The 19,420-nt window shown below is 37.9% G+C and overlaps 1 protein-coding gene across 2 annotated transcripts in view; it reads left to right on the top strand.

Moving 5' to 3' along the window:
- SLC36A4 (solute carrier family 36 (proton/amino acid symporter), member 4) overlaps positions 1 to 18,567 on the top strand; it is a 36,523-nt gene extending 17,956 nt beyond the window's left edge. For both annotated transcript variants that reach the window (XM_010855163.1, XM_010855164.1), the window contains 3 exons: positions 1,607 to 1,776; positions 8,765 to 8,934; positions 14,403 to 18,567. In XM_010855163.1, the coding sequence (XP_010853465.1) occupies positions 1,607 to 1,776; positions 8,765 to 8,934; positions 14,403 to 14,710 (648 nt within the window). In that variant the 3' untranslated portion in view covers positions 14,711 to 18,567. The remainder of the gene's footprint in view (positions 1 to 1,606; positions 1,777 to 8,764; positions 8,935 to 14,402) is intronic.
- Positions 18,568 to 19,420: the final 853 nt, after the last annotated feature.

Here is a 19,420-nt window from a genome sequence, read left to right as displayed (position 1 = left end):
AAGGTGTATCTGGAGCATACTGTGGTGCCAGAGTGTGTGTGTGTGTGTGTGTTAGCTGCACAGTTGTGTCTGACTCTGAAACCCCATGGACTGTAGCCTGCCAGATTCCTGTCCATGGAGTTTTCCAGGCAAGAATATTGGAGTGGGTTGCCATTTCCTTCTCCAGGGGACCTTTCTGACCCAGGGATTGAACCCTCATCTCTTACATGTCCTGCATTGGCAGGCAGGTTCTTTACCCACTAGTGCCAGCTGGGAAGCCCTGCCAGAAAGTATGGAAGTGCTCACAAAACAAAAGAATAGATGCACATCAAAAGGACAAAGGACCTCACCTGATAGAATTCATGATGAGCAAAGCTGGAATGATAGTAGTAGCAAAATGCTGCTAAGTTGCTTCAGTCGGGTCCGACTCTGTGCAACCCCATAGACAGCAGCCCACCAGGCTCCCCCGTCCCTGGGGTCCTCCAGGCAAGAACACTGGAGTGGGTTGCCATTTCCTTCTCCAATGCATGAAAGTGAAAAGTGAAAGTGAAGTCGCTCAGTCATGTCTGACTCTTAGCGACTCCATGGACTGTAGCCCACCAGGCTCCTCCATCCATGGGATTTTCCAGGCAAGAGTACTGGAGTGGGGTGCCATTGCCTTCAGCGGTAGTAAACTATAAAACAAATATATATGAATCCCTATGAATGCAAATATGTGATTAAATAAATAAGTACATAGGGCAGATTTCCAAGTAGCTTATGTAGATACTATGCTCAAGGAGTTGTAAGTTAATCCCCCCAGTCCCTGGAGTGTGGGCTGCCTGTAGTGATTTACTTCTAATGAATAGAGTATGAGGAAAAGGAAGGAAAGAACTTTATAAGCAGAACTTTACTGGCAAACACTGCCTTAACCAGGGGATCAAAATGAACTTCACCAGCGATAAAGCATGTTGACAGCATGTGTGATAAGAAGGGCATCGCACTTCCATGGTGTACTTTTATGAAACCTATAATCCCAATCTAGCCATGAGGAAGACATCAGACAATTAATAGAGGGGCAGTGTGCCAAATACATACCATGCTCCTCAAAACTGTCAAGGTAATCAACAGTAAGGAAGGATCAACCAACTGCCCCAGACCAGAGGAGACTGAGGACACATGATGGCAGAAGGCAAGGGGCTGTCCTGGCCAGGACCCTGGAGCAGAAAAAGGACATTTATGGGAAAACTGGTGAAATCCAAATAAATTTTGGAGTTTAATTGTAATGTCCCAATATTGGTTCTTAGTTATAACACACGTACTTCAGTTGTGTAAAATGTTAATTAAAGGAGAAATTGGTCAGGAGTATAAGGGAGTCTTCTGTTTATCTCTGTATCTTTTCTGTGAATCTGAAATTATTCTGAAGTAGAAAGTTTATTTGTTAAAAAAAGCTGACAGTTTTGTGTATTAAGAGCTGATTTCAGATCTTTTTATTTTAGGAATTTAAAAAATCTGTAGTCTGAAAAAATATGTAATATTTAGAAAAATACATCAACAATTACGTGTTGTATATACTATAGAAAGATTAATTTGGGCACCTGTCAGGCAGATGCTATATTGTTTTCATTTACTTGCATTCTCTTCTTAGGTCCTTCCACTGGAAAATCAAATGAAAGAATCAAAACGCTTCCCCCAAGCATTGAATATTGGCATGGGGATTGTCACAGCGCTGTATGTATCATTAGCTACTTTAGGATATATGTGTTTCCACGATGATATCAAAGGCAGCATAACTTTAAATCTTCCCCAGGATGTGTGGTAGGTAGACAAGAGTTTGTAAACCTAATTTGTATATTTTATAAATATAATTTACTAGTGTTTTATGATAAAGGTGTATTTTTAGTTTTATGATTTAAAGATTTAAAATCCTTACTGTGGTCTCTTTATTTGTGTAATCTAAATTTTTTCATACTCTTCAGAGGAGATGATCTGATTTTACAGATTTTTGTGGCATATTTTTAAAAGATTAAAAATTACAGGTTGTTCCAAATTTGGATAACAAGCGAAACATGAACTCTTTTAATATGGACTCACTTTAATAAAAAATTTAATACTTATCCTTGCTGCCAAAAATCTAACATTCTGGGTTTCTGATAAAATCATCTAACCTGTCACTGTGGCCCTCAAGGTTTTCACGATCAGCTTTCATACCGTGTGTGCCTCAGTCCTTTCTGAGCACAGGACACGTCACGCAGGTGACCCTCGAACAACAGGGGTTTGAACTGCATGGGTCCACTTATATGGATTTTTTTCAATTAACATGTTAGAAAAATTTTTGAGATTCATGACAATTTGAAAAAACTCAGAAACTACATAGCCTAGAAATATAAAAAAGGTATGTCATGAATCTATAAAATATATGTAGCTGTACCTGTAGCATACAAGATATTAGTTAATTGACTGTCAGTAAGGCTTCTAGTCAGTAGTAGGCTATTAGTAGCTAAGTTTGGGGGGAATCAGAAGTTATATGCAGGGTCAGACCCCAACCCCTGCATTGATCAAGGGTCAACTGTAAATAGTGTGGGGCATCTTAATATTCTCTTTAATATTAGAACCATATTCTGCTAAATGAAGCAATATATAGAGTCTTTATCTTCTTCCAGAGATTGATCTTTGGAGATTTAATAAAGATACTGGTGGTGATTATGATGTAGACTTGCTCCCTTATTTATGAAATGGAAAGTAACTCCTTAGTTTTGATAAATGCAAAGAATAAATATTGACCTAATATCATGCTGCTCCTTTAGCTGTTTGGATGGAAGTCTGTGAAACCTTAAATTTAAATATTTTGACTGGCTTCCTGATGAGAGTTTGATTGCTATTCAGTAGTCATTTGAATCCTGGGTCCTCATTGGAGTCCAGGATGTTGTTAGAACAAGTGTTTGTAGGGAACCATTTATGATAGGGAGAAAGTACCTAGAGTAGTTTCCAGGTTGCACAAGTCTCACATATGCAGTGTGTTTATCTTTGGTTTTTAAATTACAGTTCTACTTTAGCTATGATATATTTAGGAAGGCATTCCGAGATGGAACCGTCTCAGTGTTATACATTTGTTTCAAGCTGGAGACATGCCTACAAACAAGACATGTGGTTGTTTGGCATTTATTTCATTAACCTATTTTATAGTTGATAATATAAATTTTTTTCCTTCAAAAGTGCTCCTTTTTTTCTTTTTTGTAATAGTTTAGTATGGAGTATAGACAAATAGCTTAATATAAGAGGATCAAGGCTAAGAATTATGGTAGTTTAGTTTCTCTTTCAAAGATAGTACAGTGTCTAGAAAACAGAATGATACATTTCTCCACTTGAAGTAATGTTTAGACTAAATCCTAAAAGCAAATTTATAAGTAAATTTGACAAGTACTATAAGATATAGGTGGGGAAATGATCTCAGAATCCTCCCCTACCCTTATTCATGAACGTATCTAAAGAAAGTCTTAAGGGGGAAGATACCGAGGTGGGAGTGCCTGCGTGTCAGGTTGAGACGCTCCTCTCCTCAGGGAGCTAGGAACCTGGCGAAGTAGCAGTGGACACGGAGGTGGAGGGCATGCTTTTGGTTTTCACAGCTAAACCGCAAGGGGATGGTACTGTCCCTGCAGTAGCTCTAATGAATCCTTCCCTTTTTCTGCATCCACTTCCCACCTTTGCCTTGTTCCCTAATTGCTATGGCTCCCCAGTTAGAAAGGAACTCATTATAAGCCTTAATTAAAAACAGACTATCAAATAAAACAACTCTCCACTTTCAGGTTGTGACTGTTTTTTTAGTCGACAAGATCATAGTTTCTATTCAGGAAAACCTGGTTAGACACCTGCTTTTTATTTAGAAGAGGGGAGCCTTGTATCCTTGGAAACAAAAATCTGTACAAAACAGGAAAGCAAGTCAAGGTACTCCCCTTTAGAGAAGCGATGTTGAGTAACACCTTCTTGTGGAGACATGCCTTTTCTGGCTTACAGTCTATTTCTTTATGGTCTGCAATTGTGCGTGCATGCTCAGTTGCTTCAGTCATGTCTGACTCTTAGCAACCCCATGGACTGTAGCCCACCAGGCTTCTCTGTCTGTGGAAAGAATACTGGAGTGTCTTGTCATACCCTTCTCTAGGGGATCTTCCCAACCTAGTGATCAAACCCAAACCACCTGCCCCGCCGCTCCCCGCCCCGCCCCACGCCCCCGTCTCTTATATCTGCATTGAGAAGTGAGTTCTCTGCCACTGGGACAGTTAAAATACTAGCCATGGTTGAGGGATACTGGAGAGAAGGCGGTTGTCTTTTATAATGATAATCTTCCAAAATAATAAGTTTGGACTAGGATAATCATGGGGTTATCTCAGAGATTCCTATCTTGAATTGCTATGTATGAGTCCCTTCTTCCCTCCCCTTCCTGTGCTTCAGGCAATAGGCTGAGCAGTTTAGGGAATGTGTAATGTACTCTTTATTGGCTGGGTATTGATCTTGGTGAGGCAGCAGTGAGCAGTGATGTGAAGCGAGATCTTAGTTCCCTGCCCAGAAATTGAACCTGGGTAGGCTGGATGAAGCACCCTACTCCAGTACTCTTGCCTGGAGGATCCCATGGACGGAGAAGCCTGGTAGGCTGCAGTCCATGGGGTCACTAAGAGTCAGACACGACTGAGTGACTTCACTTTCACTTTTCACTTTCATGCATTGGAGAAGAAAAGGGTAACCCACTCCAGTGTTCTTGCCTGGAGAATCCCAGGGACAGGGGAGCCTGGTAGGCTGCCGTCTGTGGGGTCACACAGAGTCGGACACAACTGAAGCGACTTAGCAGCAGCAGCAGCAGCCTGGATGAAACTAGCCACTAGATCAGCAAGGGTTAGAGGCTAGAAGCTCTTGCCCCCATTGAAGTGCATTTCTCATGGAGGCAAAAACTGTGAAAAGAGATACAAAGTTTATTATTAGACACATAACACAATCACAAGTGCGAGGGCCCAGTGGAGAAACTTTGTGTAGCTGAGATAGATGTGAGGCAGAGATGCACACCTGGAGGGAAGGGGTGGGGTGTCCCCCTTAGCGATAGGGAGCACTGCAAGAGGCAGGTAAGGCGTTCATATAGGGCAGTTCTTCTGGGTCTTTGTTTACTTTGGGCCAATTATCTGGTTTCTTTTTCCACACCTGACTTACCCCAGGACCCTTCCCCATAGGCATGCGCAACACCATGGACTGTAGCCCGCCAATCCTGGGCTGGAATCCATTTTCCAGTGGATGCCAGGCAGCCTTGGCATTACATACTAAGGGGGGGTGCCCTCTCCTTTGACCCCGAGGAGCTTTTGTGTACATGTTCAGTGTCTCCCTTGCCCCAAGGATGGGAAATATATGACCTCTTGATCCTTTACGCAAACAGGGTTTAGCCCCTCTCTGCTTCTGCCATGACTGTTACCTTAAGGTGTCCACAGAAGACATAGCCTGGCTGTTTTCCCTGTTTCTGTTGTTATTTCTATTTCAAAGTGCAAAGAGGAGGCTGGTTGTAAATACATAATCTGGAGTCCCCCCTATCTCCTGTCTCAGGAAATGCAAACAGGAGGCTAGCTGTAGAGTGTCCAGCCTGAAGCCCATTTTTTTTTTTTTTGGTCCCAAGAAATGTAAGCAGGAGCCCACCTAATTCCTGCCTCAGATATGAAAGCCAGTGACTGTCACAGGAGCCTAGGGAACCCAGCTACCAGCCATGAGAAGCTGTAAAGGGCTTTTGATGCCACGTTGACTTAAAGTCTCAAAGTTCATGTGGGGTATTCCTACAAGAAAAGGTTGAATTAGAGAGCAGCCTCAGAATAAAGCAAGTATGGATTAGAGAGACTCCACGTTATTAATTACTTATTACCTTCAATCTTAGTGAGGCATCATCTTTTAAAACTAGTTATGAGTGATATTGTTTAATGTAGTGCATTTAGCTTTTGAAGTAAAGGGTATATTTTAAAGATTATAATAAAATAAATTGGGCTTCCCCGAGGGCTCAGGGGTTAAAGGACCTCCTGCAATGCAGAAGACACAGGAGACACAGGTTCAAACCTTGGGTCGGGAAGATCCCTTGGAGGAGGAAATGGTAACAGACTCGAGTGTTCTTGGAGCCTGGCAGGCTACAGTCCATGGAGCCTCACAGAGTCAGACATGACTGAACGACTAAACAATCAAGTAAATTCACAGTTCTGAGCTAGAAATGAGCACCTTGAGGCAGAAACCCTGCATCTCTGGGTTTGTGATGCATCTCCATAAAATAGCACATTACTCAGCACTTAGTAAATATTCATTAAATAGTAATTCTAGGTATAAAAGCATTTCCCTTGTAACTGCTAGTCTTAATTGAATGATGTTTCGGCAATGTTTTTCTAGGATTTCCACTTGAGTAACCCAAATAGCAGACATTCTTCTCCTAAGAGATATCAAGGGTATATTAAGTTTTCAGATAAACAGACCTTGAGAAGCAGGAAAGTGACGTCTTCCGTCTCACACATGGAATCCTTTTGAAGCACACATTGGATTGGAAAATTCAAACAGGAGAGAAGCATGTAAGAACAGGGAAGACGTGGGGTAGATATTTTAATTTATTTAGATAAGTGAACTGGGACTTCACATTCCCCACAAAACAGAAAAACATCTTAAGTCTGAGTTCCTGTTTGTAGCATACAGGAACTAGGAGGCTGAATATTCTGGGAAATATAGCTGACAAATAGTGTCAGATAATCAAGCTGTCTTAATTGATCCTACCAGGAAATCTGAGAGTTGACTTCTGAGGAATTTGTTACCTAAGATGAAAATGTTTAGGCAAGAATGGAATCACCAAGAGGCACAGTAAATAAAGATGTAGAGAAATATAAGGAAACAGGATAAAGAAGATTTGTATATTCTGAACTATTTCTTCCATTCTCGCCCTCAGAAATTCTTAATGATACTCTTCCAATATGAAAGTTGCCTATACCTAGGAATCCTGGCTGAAATGACCTCTGCCTTTCCTTTCCTCTGTCTATCTTCTTTTTTCATCATAGTAAATAGTATTAAATTTCTGAAACTATTAGTATATATGGCCAAGATTAGTACATATGGACAATTACCACAGATACATGCTTAAAACCAAAATGAGAACAAAGGTTGATAAACATGTAGGAAAGTTGAGTATAGAAAAACAGAGTGCTTGAAATTATAGATACGAAACATAGAAATTAGGGGGTTCTTGAAACAAAAATAAAAACAGAATAGTTAATTTTAAAAGACTGTAATGCTTCTCTTTAACACTGATTTCTGTATTACTCTTTGATGGATCCTTAACAAATATACCAGCTTCTAAAAAGATACTGACCATTTTATTTCCCATTTTTACTCTGGGTAATAGCCAATGATAGTAATTACATATAATTAATATTACTGAGTGGTATTAATAATAACCAGATTCTTAACTTATATAATTTGTTTTATACCAATAGAAAAGTTATTCTACCTATCTGCTTAATGATATAGTTTTAGATATATTGTTAATTATATTTTTAAAACATGTAAGTTAAAAGATAATTAGAAAAAAGGACTGTACTAATAAACTGATAAGAATATTCAATTCTCCAAAATTATGTATCAAAGCATATGAAGCAGGAGTCTTTTGGTTATTTTGTACATTTCAACAGCTTGACCATTTATGTTTAAACTTTAAAACATCAAGGTGAGAAATATATCTTGAGGTCTTTTTAATAGTAAGTTTGTACTGTTCCTAGCCCTAAGGTCTTCCTTCTTTCCTTAATTTTGCTGTTTGTAGTGTTTTCAAATCTGTTTCCACTCAGCTTTCTTCTTCCTCATTCACTCCTAGGATGGATACATTATAGAAGGAGGCTTAATCGAATTCCTTCTTGTTTGCCAGCTGTTTAGGAAAACTGTTTGTAATCTTGACGTATTCGTGATATCATGCAGTGTTTGTCTTTTTCTCCCTGGCGTGTTCACTCAGCATAGTGCCTGCTGGGTTCATGCATGTTGTCTTGTTTTTGCTCATGCACGTTGTCTTAATATGAATCTAACTTTCTTTTTATTTTGGTTATATCCATTTTATTTCTTTTATTTTTATTATGACTTAGATAAACAGAGAATAGATTGATGTTTGCTAGGGGCTGGTAGATGGGGGAAAAGAGAAGAGTTTGGTAAAACAATACAAGCTTTTGGTTAAAAGATGAATAAGGTCTGAGTATCTAATGTATAATGTGGTGACTGTGGTTGATATTGGAGAAGGCAATGGCACCCCAGTCCAGTACTCTTGCCTGGAAAATCCCATGGACGGAGGAACCTGGTAGGCTGCAGTCCATGGGATCGCTAAGAGTCGGCCCGACTGAGCGACTTCACTTTCCCTTTTCACTTTCATGCATTGGAGAAGGAAATGGCAACCCACTCCAGTGTTCTTGCCTGGAGAATCCCAGGGACAGGGGAGCCTGGTGGGCTGCCGTCTATGGGGTCGCACAGAGTCAGACACGACTGAAGCGACTTAGTAGTGAACCACTGAAGCAGCAGTGGTTGATATTACTGTATTGTATGATTGAAATGTGCTGAGAGTAGAATCGGTGTTCCCACCAAAACATAAAAAAATAGGCAAATACATGAGGTGATGGATGTGTTTGTTAATTAATTCTGTTTGTGGGAACTCTTTCACAATGTGTATCAAATCATCATGTTGTAGATTTTAAATGTCTTATAATTTCATTGGTTAGTTAAATGTCAGTAAAGCTGGAAATGAAAGAATGACTAAATTTTGAAAATTTTTTAACAGGTTATATCAATCAGTGAAAATTCTGTATTCCTTCGGCATCTTTGTGACATATTCAATTCAGTTCTATGTTCCAGCAGAGATAATTATCCCTGTGATCACATCCAGATTTCATGCTAAATGGAAGCAAATCTATGAATTTGCAATAAGGTCCTTCTTGGTTACTATTACTTGTAAGTATCACTGCATACTTATATCATAATGATTTTTATTGTTGAATTTCTTCTAATGAAGCTACTTAAAGTATATTTTTTATATTTTTGAAATAATTTTGTTCACCTAACTAGATACATTTTGGTTTAAAATTCTGTTATTCTACTGATATAGAAGAAAATCATAAATCAGATCCTATCACATGTAAAACAAGTAACCAAATTATTTTCAAAATAATATCACTCATGATTGAAATATATATTTAAATCAGATGCATAAGCGACTCTTTATATTGTTGATAACATTTTGCTTTGGCTTTCTAGTTTTCCTGAGGTTTTTTATATCTGCTAACTTTTGTGTATTTAACAGTTCAGCTCTCCATGACTCCCTATACAAATGGGTTTTGTTCTGTTTTGGTCTTTAACAGTTTTAGTGGCTTATTTTACTTACTATTGGAAGGAGTGTGTATAATCTCTTATTATAGTTGCATATTATAAAATGCCCCACAAGGTAGAATTAATCATGCAGACTTGTGGAGAGGGGCCTTTCATTTGGTGTAGCACTCTCAGTGACGTGACGGTTCAAAACTCAGGCCTCCCACTTCCTTGCTGGGTCTTAAGTTACAAACCATCTTTGAGACATTTAAAAATATGAACAAAGTGGTTAGAAGTTGCTGTTAATACTATCATTATTATCACCACTTTTATTATAATTGCAAAAAGAAAGATGATTGCCCCACTGACCTATCTGATGGGATTGCCTAGGATGATACCAAGGACGAGATGACTGGTGACTGGGGGTAAGCAGCTTTGGAAATTCTCGAGAAGATTTGAGTAACTATCTTGGCCCATTGGAGGTTAGAGAATGGTAGAACTAGAAATTCTGGGTAACTCTGTAAATTGCATTGAGCACCTTGGGGTGCAGCTTATGCCTAGATTTAAAGAATTGGGTGTTTTATATTTTGTTCAAGGAAACAGCAAAGCTGGGCAAAGTAGATAAAGAAGATAAGACATACTTTTCGAAGCAATTATTTAAATGAAATATGTCAACTAATAAGGGAAATCACATTGAGGAATGAAGTCAGTAAACCCATACCCCATTGTCTAATGAAACACCCAGGTGGAAAAATTATTTTACAATGTTTTAGAATATTCTTTACACATTACTTTTATTGACATTTTGACAGCTGTACTAAATAAAAAGACATATTTCAGGCAAAGTCCTTTTATCAGGAGATGTAAGGCAGTTCTATTCTGAATGCATGTCTCCTTTTAAGGTTAGCTACTGAATTTTAATAACTTCACCCACTTCTGCACATTGGCTGCTGTTATGTTAAGCTCCCTGTCTGCTGCGGTCCAGACCAGACTGCACCTCTGCCTCCAGGAGTTTATTCCCACAAGCCAGGGCTTTTTCTCAAGGGCTGAGTACATAGCACCAAGAGTTGCAGCCTGTTCTTTGTTGCTGCTTTCTTTTAGTTAAAAATAGAGAAGCCTGTTTAACCATATGTGAGGGCTATATTTATAGCATGCTTTGGACACAGAGAACACAGACCATGTCATATGCCCTTCTACTTCATTGAGACACATGGTTGGACACTGACCTGCATTTAAATCTTTGGCAGGTCCTTCAAGTTAAAGTCAACCGATGTTCATGACAGACCTGTTTTGTATCCGTTATCCAAAGCACCTGAAAATGTCCTGGGCAGGACTCTACTGACGGGTGTGTCGAGAGCTGGCGGGACCTTGTCCTGTCTGAGGAGCGGGCTGTGCAGCGCCAGCAGGGGGAGTGGAGGTCCCGCTGGGTGTGCGCCTTTCAGGCCCCACAGTCCTTTCCAGGTGCTCGGCCACGTCTGCAGGGCAGATCTGCAGACTGTGGGGCTCATCAGCTTGGGTTGTATGTTATGTCTCGGTCTCCATTTAGTATGGAATTGCCCTTTCACAGCATCTTCTTCATGGAATCAAAAGCTTGAAAGGATGGGTCAGGCTCTTCCTGCGTGTTCCCTGTAGACCCTTACCTGCTAGGTAGGCATTACACAGGTAAGAGAGAAGAGTGACTAGCAACTGGCCAGAGGCCACCATGGACTGCAATAAATGCCTTTTATTTTAAAGGCAAACCTGTAGAAAAAGCTGCTAAATTTTGATTTCAAACCAGTATTTTGATCCCCTGTTTGAATTGAACCTACAGAATATGTTAAATACTGCTTATTTCTGTTATTGTCCAATTCATTGATCCTTTTACTGTTTTTAATTTGAAAAGCCCTTGGATTTGAGAGTATGCTTTCTTCTTTTAGTAAACTGTGACTACATAAAGCATAAATCTTTGGTAGTTTGTAGAATACTAAGAAGAAGTACCAGAACCATTTAAGTTTGTTGTCACAATAGCTGAAAATAAGTACCACGCTGTGCCCTAGTATTCTATCTTAGAGTCAGTAGGTATATGGAGAGGATCATTCACTGTTTGTGCAATTTAAATTTGTGTGCTGCAACTAGAGAAAGCCTGCGTGCAGCACTGAAGACCCAGTGCAACCAAAACTAAAAATAAATAAGTTTTAAAACAGATTTATGAGCTAGAGTGTTGTTGATGCTATAGTAGCAAGCATTTTATTTTTTTCTCTGATATATCTGCTTTTACCATTAAGATGCAAGAAAATGGACCTTTTTTGCCATTGCTTTTTTTTCCACGTCAGAGACAACTTTGTACCTTAAGGATACATTCTTTTCCTCTATAATATAGTTTTTGGAAATGCTGAATAAGATTAATTAGTACTTACTAGATATATTCATAATAACTGTCTGTAAATGACAAAGGGCAGCATATTTATAGTAATCCTGTAGTGAATATTTGTAATGAATAAATTATCCTTATCCAAGTTATCCTTTGACTTACTATTTTTGTGATTTTTGAGTTCTTCTATGTCAGATTTGCCTAAAGTATATATATTTCACTTTCTTCTCTACTAACATTATCAAATAACATTTTAAGCCATTTTCATTAGCAAATATATATTGGTTATATAACATTTAAAGAATGACTTTATCTAATTGATAAATTTCATGATTTAAAAGCATTTGGTAAATGAAATTTTAGTCTGAATAAATAAATTCTAAAATACTATAGTGTTTCTTCAGATGCTTTTCCAAAATACTTTTACTCATAACAACTTGGCCTATTGGAAAACATTAGTAACAAAAAATAGACTCCAAAATGAAAGGCTCTTTAGATGACAAGGTGGTAGTTGTGTTGGTCTGGTTGTCCTTTTAAATACTGCCATCTACTATAAGTATTTTTTCACAAAATGGATAAAAGCCAATGGGTTCTGAAATGTTCTGTTGTGATTGAGAGTCATGCTTTATACTTCCTTTGAGAGAAATGTTAAATGGTATAGCACACATCCATTAAACAAGGATTCACTTTATAAAGTATTTCTAGTTTAGAGTTCCAACTTCACATTATTTTACTTAGGAAGATTTATTGTCCTTCAGTCTTGTAGAAGTGCAGCTATGTTTATGATTTCAAAATAACTTTTTTAGGATTTTAGCTTTCATAATAATGTAAATAAAAAGTGTGTGGTTCTAAGAAATGTGGTGGTTCCAAATTAATGCCACATCCTCCTGGAAAAATATCGAGAGCCACAAAGAGAATACGGGGAGGGAGAAACCATAAACTAACAGTTAAGAAGTAAAGAAACCAGTAGACCAGAATCCCGAAACTTAATTACAAAGAGCATGAGTTAAATTACACACACACACACCCCCCCCACAGAAAGTTCAGTAAGAGACAAACATGCAGGAAAAAGAAAAGCAAAGGAAAGTAACCTTGGAAATAGAAGGATGACAAAGAATAGTGAGAAAACTGATAGCTTTTGAAGACAAGGAAAGGAACACCGACACATACGTAATTAGAGTCCTCGCAGCTGAACTGTGGTTACATAGCCATCTTTGGTGGCGGCGGTGATAGAGTTGTCACAGCTTGCATGCCAGCAAACTTAGCTACTATTTCTGGTGGCAGCTCCGACCCTTCACAAATCATTCAATGATTTAAGGACAATTCAGAGAAAGAATATGTCTCGATTTTTGCAAACCTTCTGTTGATACCTTTTGGTAAGATAAGATCAAAAAAGTGCTGGATCAAAACGTGCAGAAAACTTGTCCATAGCTTGGCATAAAATCCTGCTGACAATAATGCTGCATAATTTTTTTATCTTTTCATTTTTAAATAGCTTAGAAAAGCTGTACAAGAAAGTAGAATTACCATAAACCCTTTACTCTGTTTCCTCTAATGTGAGCAGCTTACATACCACAACTGTTAAAGCCAGGAAATTAACATCGATAAAATGCTGCTGACTCATCTGCAGACGTCATTTTGCTTTCACCGGTTTTCCCTTTTTCTGATCCAGGAGCCAATTCAAGGTCCCGCTTGAATTTAGTTGTCAAGTCTGCTAGACTCCGCCAGTCTTGACAGTTATCTTTTTTGGTCTTCATTTAACCTTGACATCTTTGAAGTGTCAGTAATGCTGTAGAATTTCCTTCAGTGTAGACTTGTGTGATGCTTTCTTATGATTAGGTTGAAGTTAAGCATCTTCAACAAGAATCCACAGGTGATGCTTTGCACTGCTCAGTACATCATATCATGGCTTATGACTGCTGATGTTAACTTTGATCACTTGGTTAAGGTGGTGTCTGTCAGGTGTCTTCACAGTAAAGGTGCTCTTTTTTTCCCTTTATAATTAATGAGTTTTTAATAGGGGTATTTCCTGTTGTTATACAGTTGGTGTTTAAAAAAAAAAAAAGTGTAAAGTGTTAGTCGCTCAGTTGTGTCCAACTCTTTGCAACTCCATGGACTGTAGCCTGCCAGGCTCCTCCATCCATTGGATATTCCAGGCAAGAATACTGGAGTGAGTTGCCATTTCCTTCTCCAGGGGATTTTCTGACCCAGGGATCCAACCCAGGTCTCCTGCATTGCAGGAAAATTCTTTGTTGTCTGAGCCTTTTTCCCATTAATTTTAGGATCCTTCATTGACTTTTCTTGCAACAGTTATTACTGTAGTGTTTACTTAATAATGATTTTCTGTTTCCATGGTTTCTTCTATTTTGGTTAATTGGAATTCTAATGTAAGAAATAGTTATCTCTTCTCTTTGATTTAACCATTTGTTTATACCATACCAGCCCAGATTTTGTGTTTTATAGAATGAGCTTAATGGCAGAATATGCATTCTTTACCCAAAACCTCATAGCAAAAATTAAAAGTTGTTTATGTAAGAAGCCCTATTGATAAGTCAAACTCTGAGAAACATCACTCAGTGTTTTGGTTTCTTTCTTTATTTTCATTTTTAGCTCAGAACAAAACGTGACAGATGCTTCCGCAAGCAATAGTCTCATAGTGCCTACTTGCATCAGTTAATTTTAATGTGTTGAAAGTATCTGCAGTTAGTGTTTACATAGGTATTAGATATTTACATAAGGAAAATTTGTATTTTCAATTTTCTAGGTGCCGGCGCAATCCTCATTCCTCGTTTAGACATTGTGATCGCGTTCGTCGGAGCTGTGAGCAGCAGCACGCTGGCCCTGATCCTGCCGCCCCTGGTTGAAATTCTCACGTTCTCTAAGGAGCACTACAGTATATGGATGGTCCTGAAGAACGTTTCCATCGTGTTCACTGGGGTTGTTGGTTTCTTATTAGGGACATATGTAACTGTTGAAGAAATTATTTATCCTACTCCCAGAGCTATCACTAGCACTCCACACGGCCCCTCTTTTAATTTGAATTCCACATGCTTTACATCGGGTTTGAAATAGTAGGAGCAGAGAGATGAGTCTCCGGTTTCAAAATGATTTAAGAACCACTAGGACACGTTGGCAGTACTGATAAGCTACAACATATTTCTTGGTTTTAAGTATTAGCAGCAATTTCAAAAATTTTAGTTTTGAAAATTGAAAAGATTAAAATGTTAAATAATTAAAGAAATACTCTATTACTTGTCTTTGAGTCAGAGATGATTCAACCGAGATTCTGTCTTTTACCTCCATGCTATTTTGTCACCTGGTTGAGGAGAGAACAGGGTTTCAGCATTAAAAGAATTAAAGAAGAAGGTATAGGTAGCTGAAATCTGACCACCCTAATGAATTTCAAAGTATCCTTCATGTTAGTATAGAAATATCTCAGTTGTGTTTTTATTAGAGAGCCAGATACTTACATTTACCCTTTGGAAGTTTAGAAAAACCTTCGTTAGCCATGATGTAAGCATCAGAAAATCCCCCAATCAAAAGGACCTGTGCAAGAGTCTGACTTACTGTTTCAACCAGATTTGAAAGAGACTTTAAAAGTTGTGGAATACAAATTCCCTTGTTTTTTGTTTTTTTTTACATGTGGAAATAGATACCCAGGATGGTTAAAGTTAACTTGATTGAGACCACTCAGCTTGAGATCAAGAGAACATGATCTTTGGATTCCTGGTCCAGGATTTTTTATCTTTCATGTCACATCCTAGAAAAAGAATAAATTATGATCAGTTCAACTTTAGTGTTAAGTCGGTTTAATATGATGTTTGCCAAGTGCATGTGACCTGAGAAGACAGTCAGGGAGCTCTGAAAAGCCTGCAGCACAGCCGTGGGGCAGAAGCAGCGCTTTAATGAACCAGTAGAAACACCTTGCTGGTTCAGCTTCTGGCAGGTGGACAGTGCCCAGCTGTCCTGTGTGTGGCTTTAGCTGTCCTTACTGTTTCTTCCTTTCTAGGTTTGTAGATGGAGAAGGCAATGGCAGCCCACTCCAGTACTCTTGCCTGGAGAATCCCAGGGACGGGGGAGCCTGGTGGGCTGCCATCTATGGGGTCGCACAGAGTCAGGCACGACTGAAGTGACTTAGCAGCAGCAGCAGGTTTGTAGGTGCCATCTTTCCTAATGACAAAAAAGTAGGCACCTGGCATGATACAGGACCTGTGCCCTCTTTCTGGCCTTATGGCCTTCCTCATCAGAGCCTTCTATTGCTCCGCATGGGCAAATAAGAGAAAGATTCAAGCCAAGGGAAAATTGAGATAATAATAAACTGTTAAATACTGAGAGCTCCAGGCTTCTTCCAGAGAAATGCATTCTATTCTATTCCTCCATATTTTTCAAGTCCAGTTATTAACCAAAACAAAGAATCTCAGTAGGCATGAAAGATGAAAATGGTTAAATTTAAAATTGAGAATCTTAATTTTTTTTTAAATCATAATTTAAAACTCATTGAATTTTTTAGTCAGGTTGGTGAAAGATATCACCAAGATCACTGCAGTGTATATAGTCTCTATTTTTGTATGTAAATGTCCGTTCAAGTATTTTTTGCTTACATCATAGACTTGAGCATAATCCTAAAGGTATATCAGAAGCTTTGTTTCGGTACAAATTCATCAGCATTAAACTTAAAAAAAAACATTTGCGTCAAGAATCACCAATAATTATTTATGACACTTTTATGTCAAATCTGTTGTGTTGAACCTTTAGTCATGTTGGGAAAATGTGGAAGAAATTTTAGGAAAAGTAATTGCCATTGAAGCTAATGTTATATAACCTTGAATATAAGAGTAAATTAGGTATTTTTTTAAAGATATGTAGCTTGGTATAAAGTGACTTGAAAACTATTATTTGATACAAAGCACTATTAGAGTTTTTGTCAGCTGTCTCAGATAATATTTCTAGTCTGTGTGAAATTTTATTTTTGTAGTTTTGCCTTTGTTTATTTTCTTTATGAAATGTATCAACTTTAGTGAAATATCAAATGGTTAATCATAGCAATATATAAATTTTAATTTATTGTAAACAAATGTTGAGTATATTTTCAGAGTCAGGTTGAAATGCAGAAAGGAAGAGGTGGAGAACAGTTCTAGTTCTTAACAAGAAACACTATGTAGATGCAAATGCACTCTAAGGATTTTGATGATTTATTTTATTTGCAAAAAAAATCAAGCAGTATTTTTCCTTTGAAAATTATTTTTAATGAGTCATAACATTTTCTGAATGTTATTAGAGAAGATACTTTGATCAAACCAGCTATTGATTTTATTTGGGGACCTGAAAAAATGAGAGTGATCGCACCTGTCCAGTTTTTTATCCAGTATCTTTGGTCCATTGCATTCTGGCTAAAATGACTTCAGCATTTCATCTGCCACCACAGTAAAACACCTTTGGAAAGCCAGCCAGGTGTCCTATGAACTTTACTACTGGAAGGGGGAAGGTAAAGGAAAACATTATTCACCCCTGAAAACCTCAGAGATAAGCCAGTCACCTCTGTTCCTTTCCAGCCAAAAGGGTTTCTCCAGTTTCAGAGTCCGCTTATCAAAACACTGACTCTCAGACCTTTCTATTTTATCAAAGGATCTGCTTTTCCCTGAATGGTATGGTTTCTCCACAAGTGAAGAAATAAGACCTAGTTTTTCTTAAAGACCAGTTTGTATAGTCTTACCAAATGAAAAACATACTATGTTAGCAAATGCCACATTATGTTTTAATCCTGCCCTCTGGATTCTCCTCTGTTGAAATGATTTCTGCCTCTTGTCTGTATGATGCACTTAACATTTTGTAAGTGTTTTATGCAATATGCATAAAATGATGCATGTTGTAAACGTCCTGACGTGGCCTAATTTCATTCAGTATTTTTGTAGTAGTTGTGGAAAAGCTAACTGTAAAGTGCTATACAGATATTAATTGGGATATTAATTGAAATTCTATATCAGTGACATGTCCAGCTGTGGGCATGCTTTATTTACTCCAGCTTACCTGTGACATCTCCTCTGGGGCTGACATGCCAGAGAGGTCAGAACAGCAGCTGAGAAGTGCATTTGTTTACTGATAATATGTATCCCCTCATTTCTTCATGTGCAAGGGAGAAGATACATAACAGAGCTAATAGAAGTAATAAATAAAATTATTTAACTGATACCAGTGGCTCAGTGAATATTTTCTGTTGAGAAAATAACTTGGTAAAAACAAAGGCAATGCTATAAAATGAGTCTTTTTTAAATGAGTATTTTTATCTTTTTGCCTCAGTTAGCTCCCCTTCATAAAACAATTTGAGAGACTTTGATCTAAAAGGTATAACAACATACTTCTAACATTAAACGGCTGACTGAAATAACTAACAATTTGGCAGTATGGTTACCCATAATCTTATTCATGCCACTGGTGCTCACTAGGCTAAACTCCATTCTCAAAGTTGTTGGTTCTGACCTAGGAGATAAGAAAACATGCTTTAGAAATGTTATTTATTGCCCTATGATAAAATGAAATGACAAATCACTCTCATTCTTAAAATTATATGTCAGGGTTACCTAGCCCTGATGTATCCACATATATACATTCCAGTACTCTGTGTTATATACTAATATAATTTCCCATTTAAATTGGATCCAGACAGATGTGTGTTGAAAGATCACCCTGAAAATGATTCCTTTAGAGTTTTCTTGATAACAAATAGGAAAACACACGCTTGTACCATGAATAAATTAAGCTGTGGAGTTTTGTTTCTCGAAATGATGTTGTTTCTTTGAGTGAAAACTACGTATCAGTGCACTTGAGTCAATTATATTTCTTTTAACTTATTTTTCTTTATCATATGAAAAAAAGTCTTTAAAAGTACTGTAACTTCTGAATTTTCAATAAAATATTATTTTGCTTGCAAATGCCTTTTTAAAATAAATTTGTCTTTTAGAAGGTTAAATGATGCAAATGTCATGAACTGCAAAGGGCACTGGTATATTCTACTGTAACATTTTAATCAGTCTTTGAGGTTAGTTCCTTGTCACGTGACCTTCTACATTGGAAGCTGCTGTTATGCACCACCGAGATACAAGAACCGAAGCTGACTGAGAATGGAAGGTCACGCTCAAAACAGTGACCTGAACTTCCTGCAGAGTAAATGCTGGGAGGGCAGTCTGCCAGTGCCACAGCCATGCCATCATTTACCGTTCTCATAGGGTCAAAACTGTACCAGTCACACTAATACGTTTTGCTTGCAGTATGCCAACCCCGAATCAAAGACCATAAAGGTATTTATACCTTGACAGCAATAATTCTGCTCTTGTGAACTTAAGAAAAGGGCATTCCATAGTTCATCAGAAGAGAAAGATTCTATACCTAAAGGTGCATTGGCAGCCTCATGTGTAATAGTGAACAGCTGAAAACAACCTAAATATTCAACACTAAAGAAATCATAAATTGTGATATTTTAGCCTCCAGAGCCTACAGTACAATAGTAATATTTTAGCTTAGAGATTACATTATTCTACTAACGTTCTACTGAAGATTAGTAATTTGGTAAAGAATAAATACAAAGAGTTAATTTTTTAACTGCAGCTCTATAAAAATATGCTTTTGGACCAAGACAGGAAGATAATCAGGATATAAACCATGGTGCTAAGAGAAAGAGATGGGTTTTACGTTTTACTGCTTAGTTAAAAGAAGGCAGTGAGAGAAATAGGGTTTTGAGAGAGGAACAGGGAGTTTATAAAGGCTTAGTAGTAGTACATGCTTTTG

This window comes from Bison bison, unplaced genomic scaffold (assembly GCF_000754665.1).
Source record: "Bison bison bison isolate TAMUID 2011002044 unplaced genomic scaffold, Bison_UMD1.0 scf7180017864356, whole genome shotgun sequence".
Classification (NCBI taxonomy): Eukaryota; Metazoa; Chordata; class Mammalia; order Artiodactyla; family Bovidae; genus Bison; species Bison bison.
The sequence above is the reverse complement of the archived record's forward strand: the minus strand, read 5'-3'. Positions and strand labels throughout refer to the sequence as shown.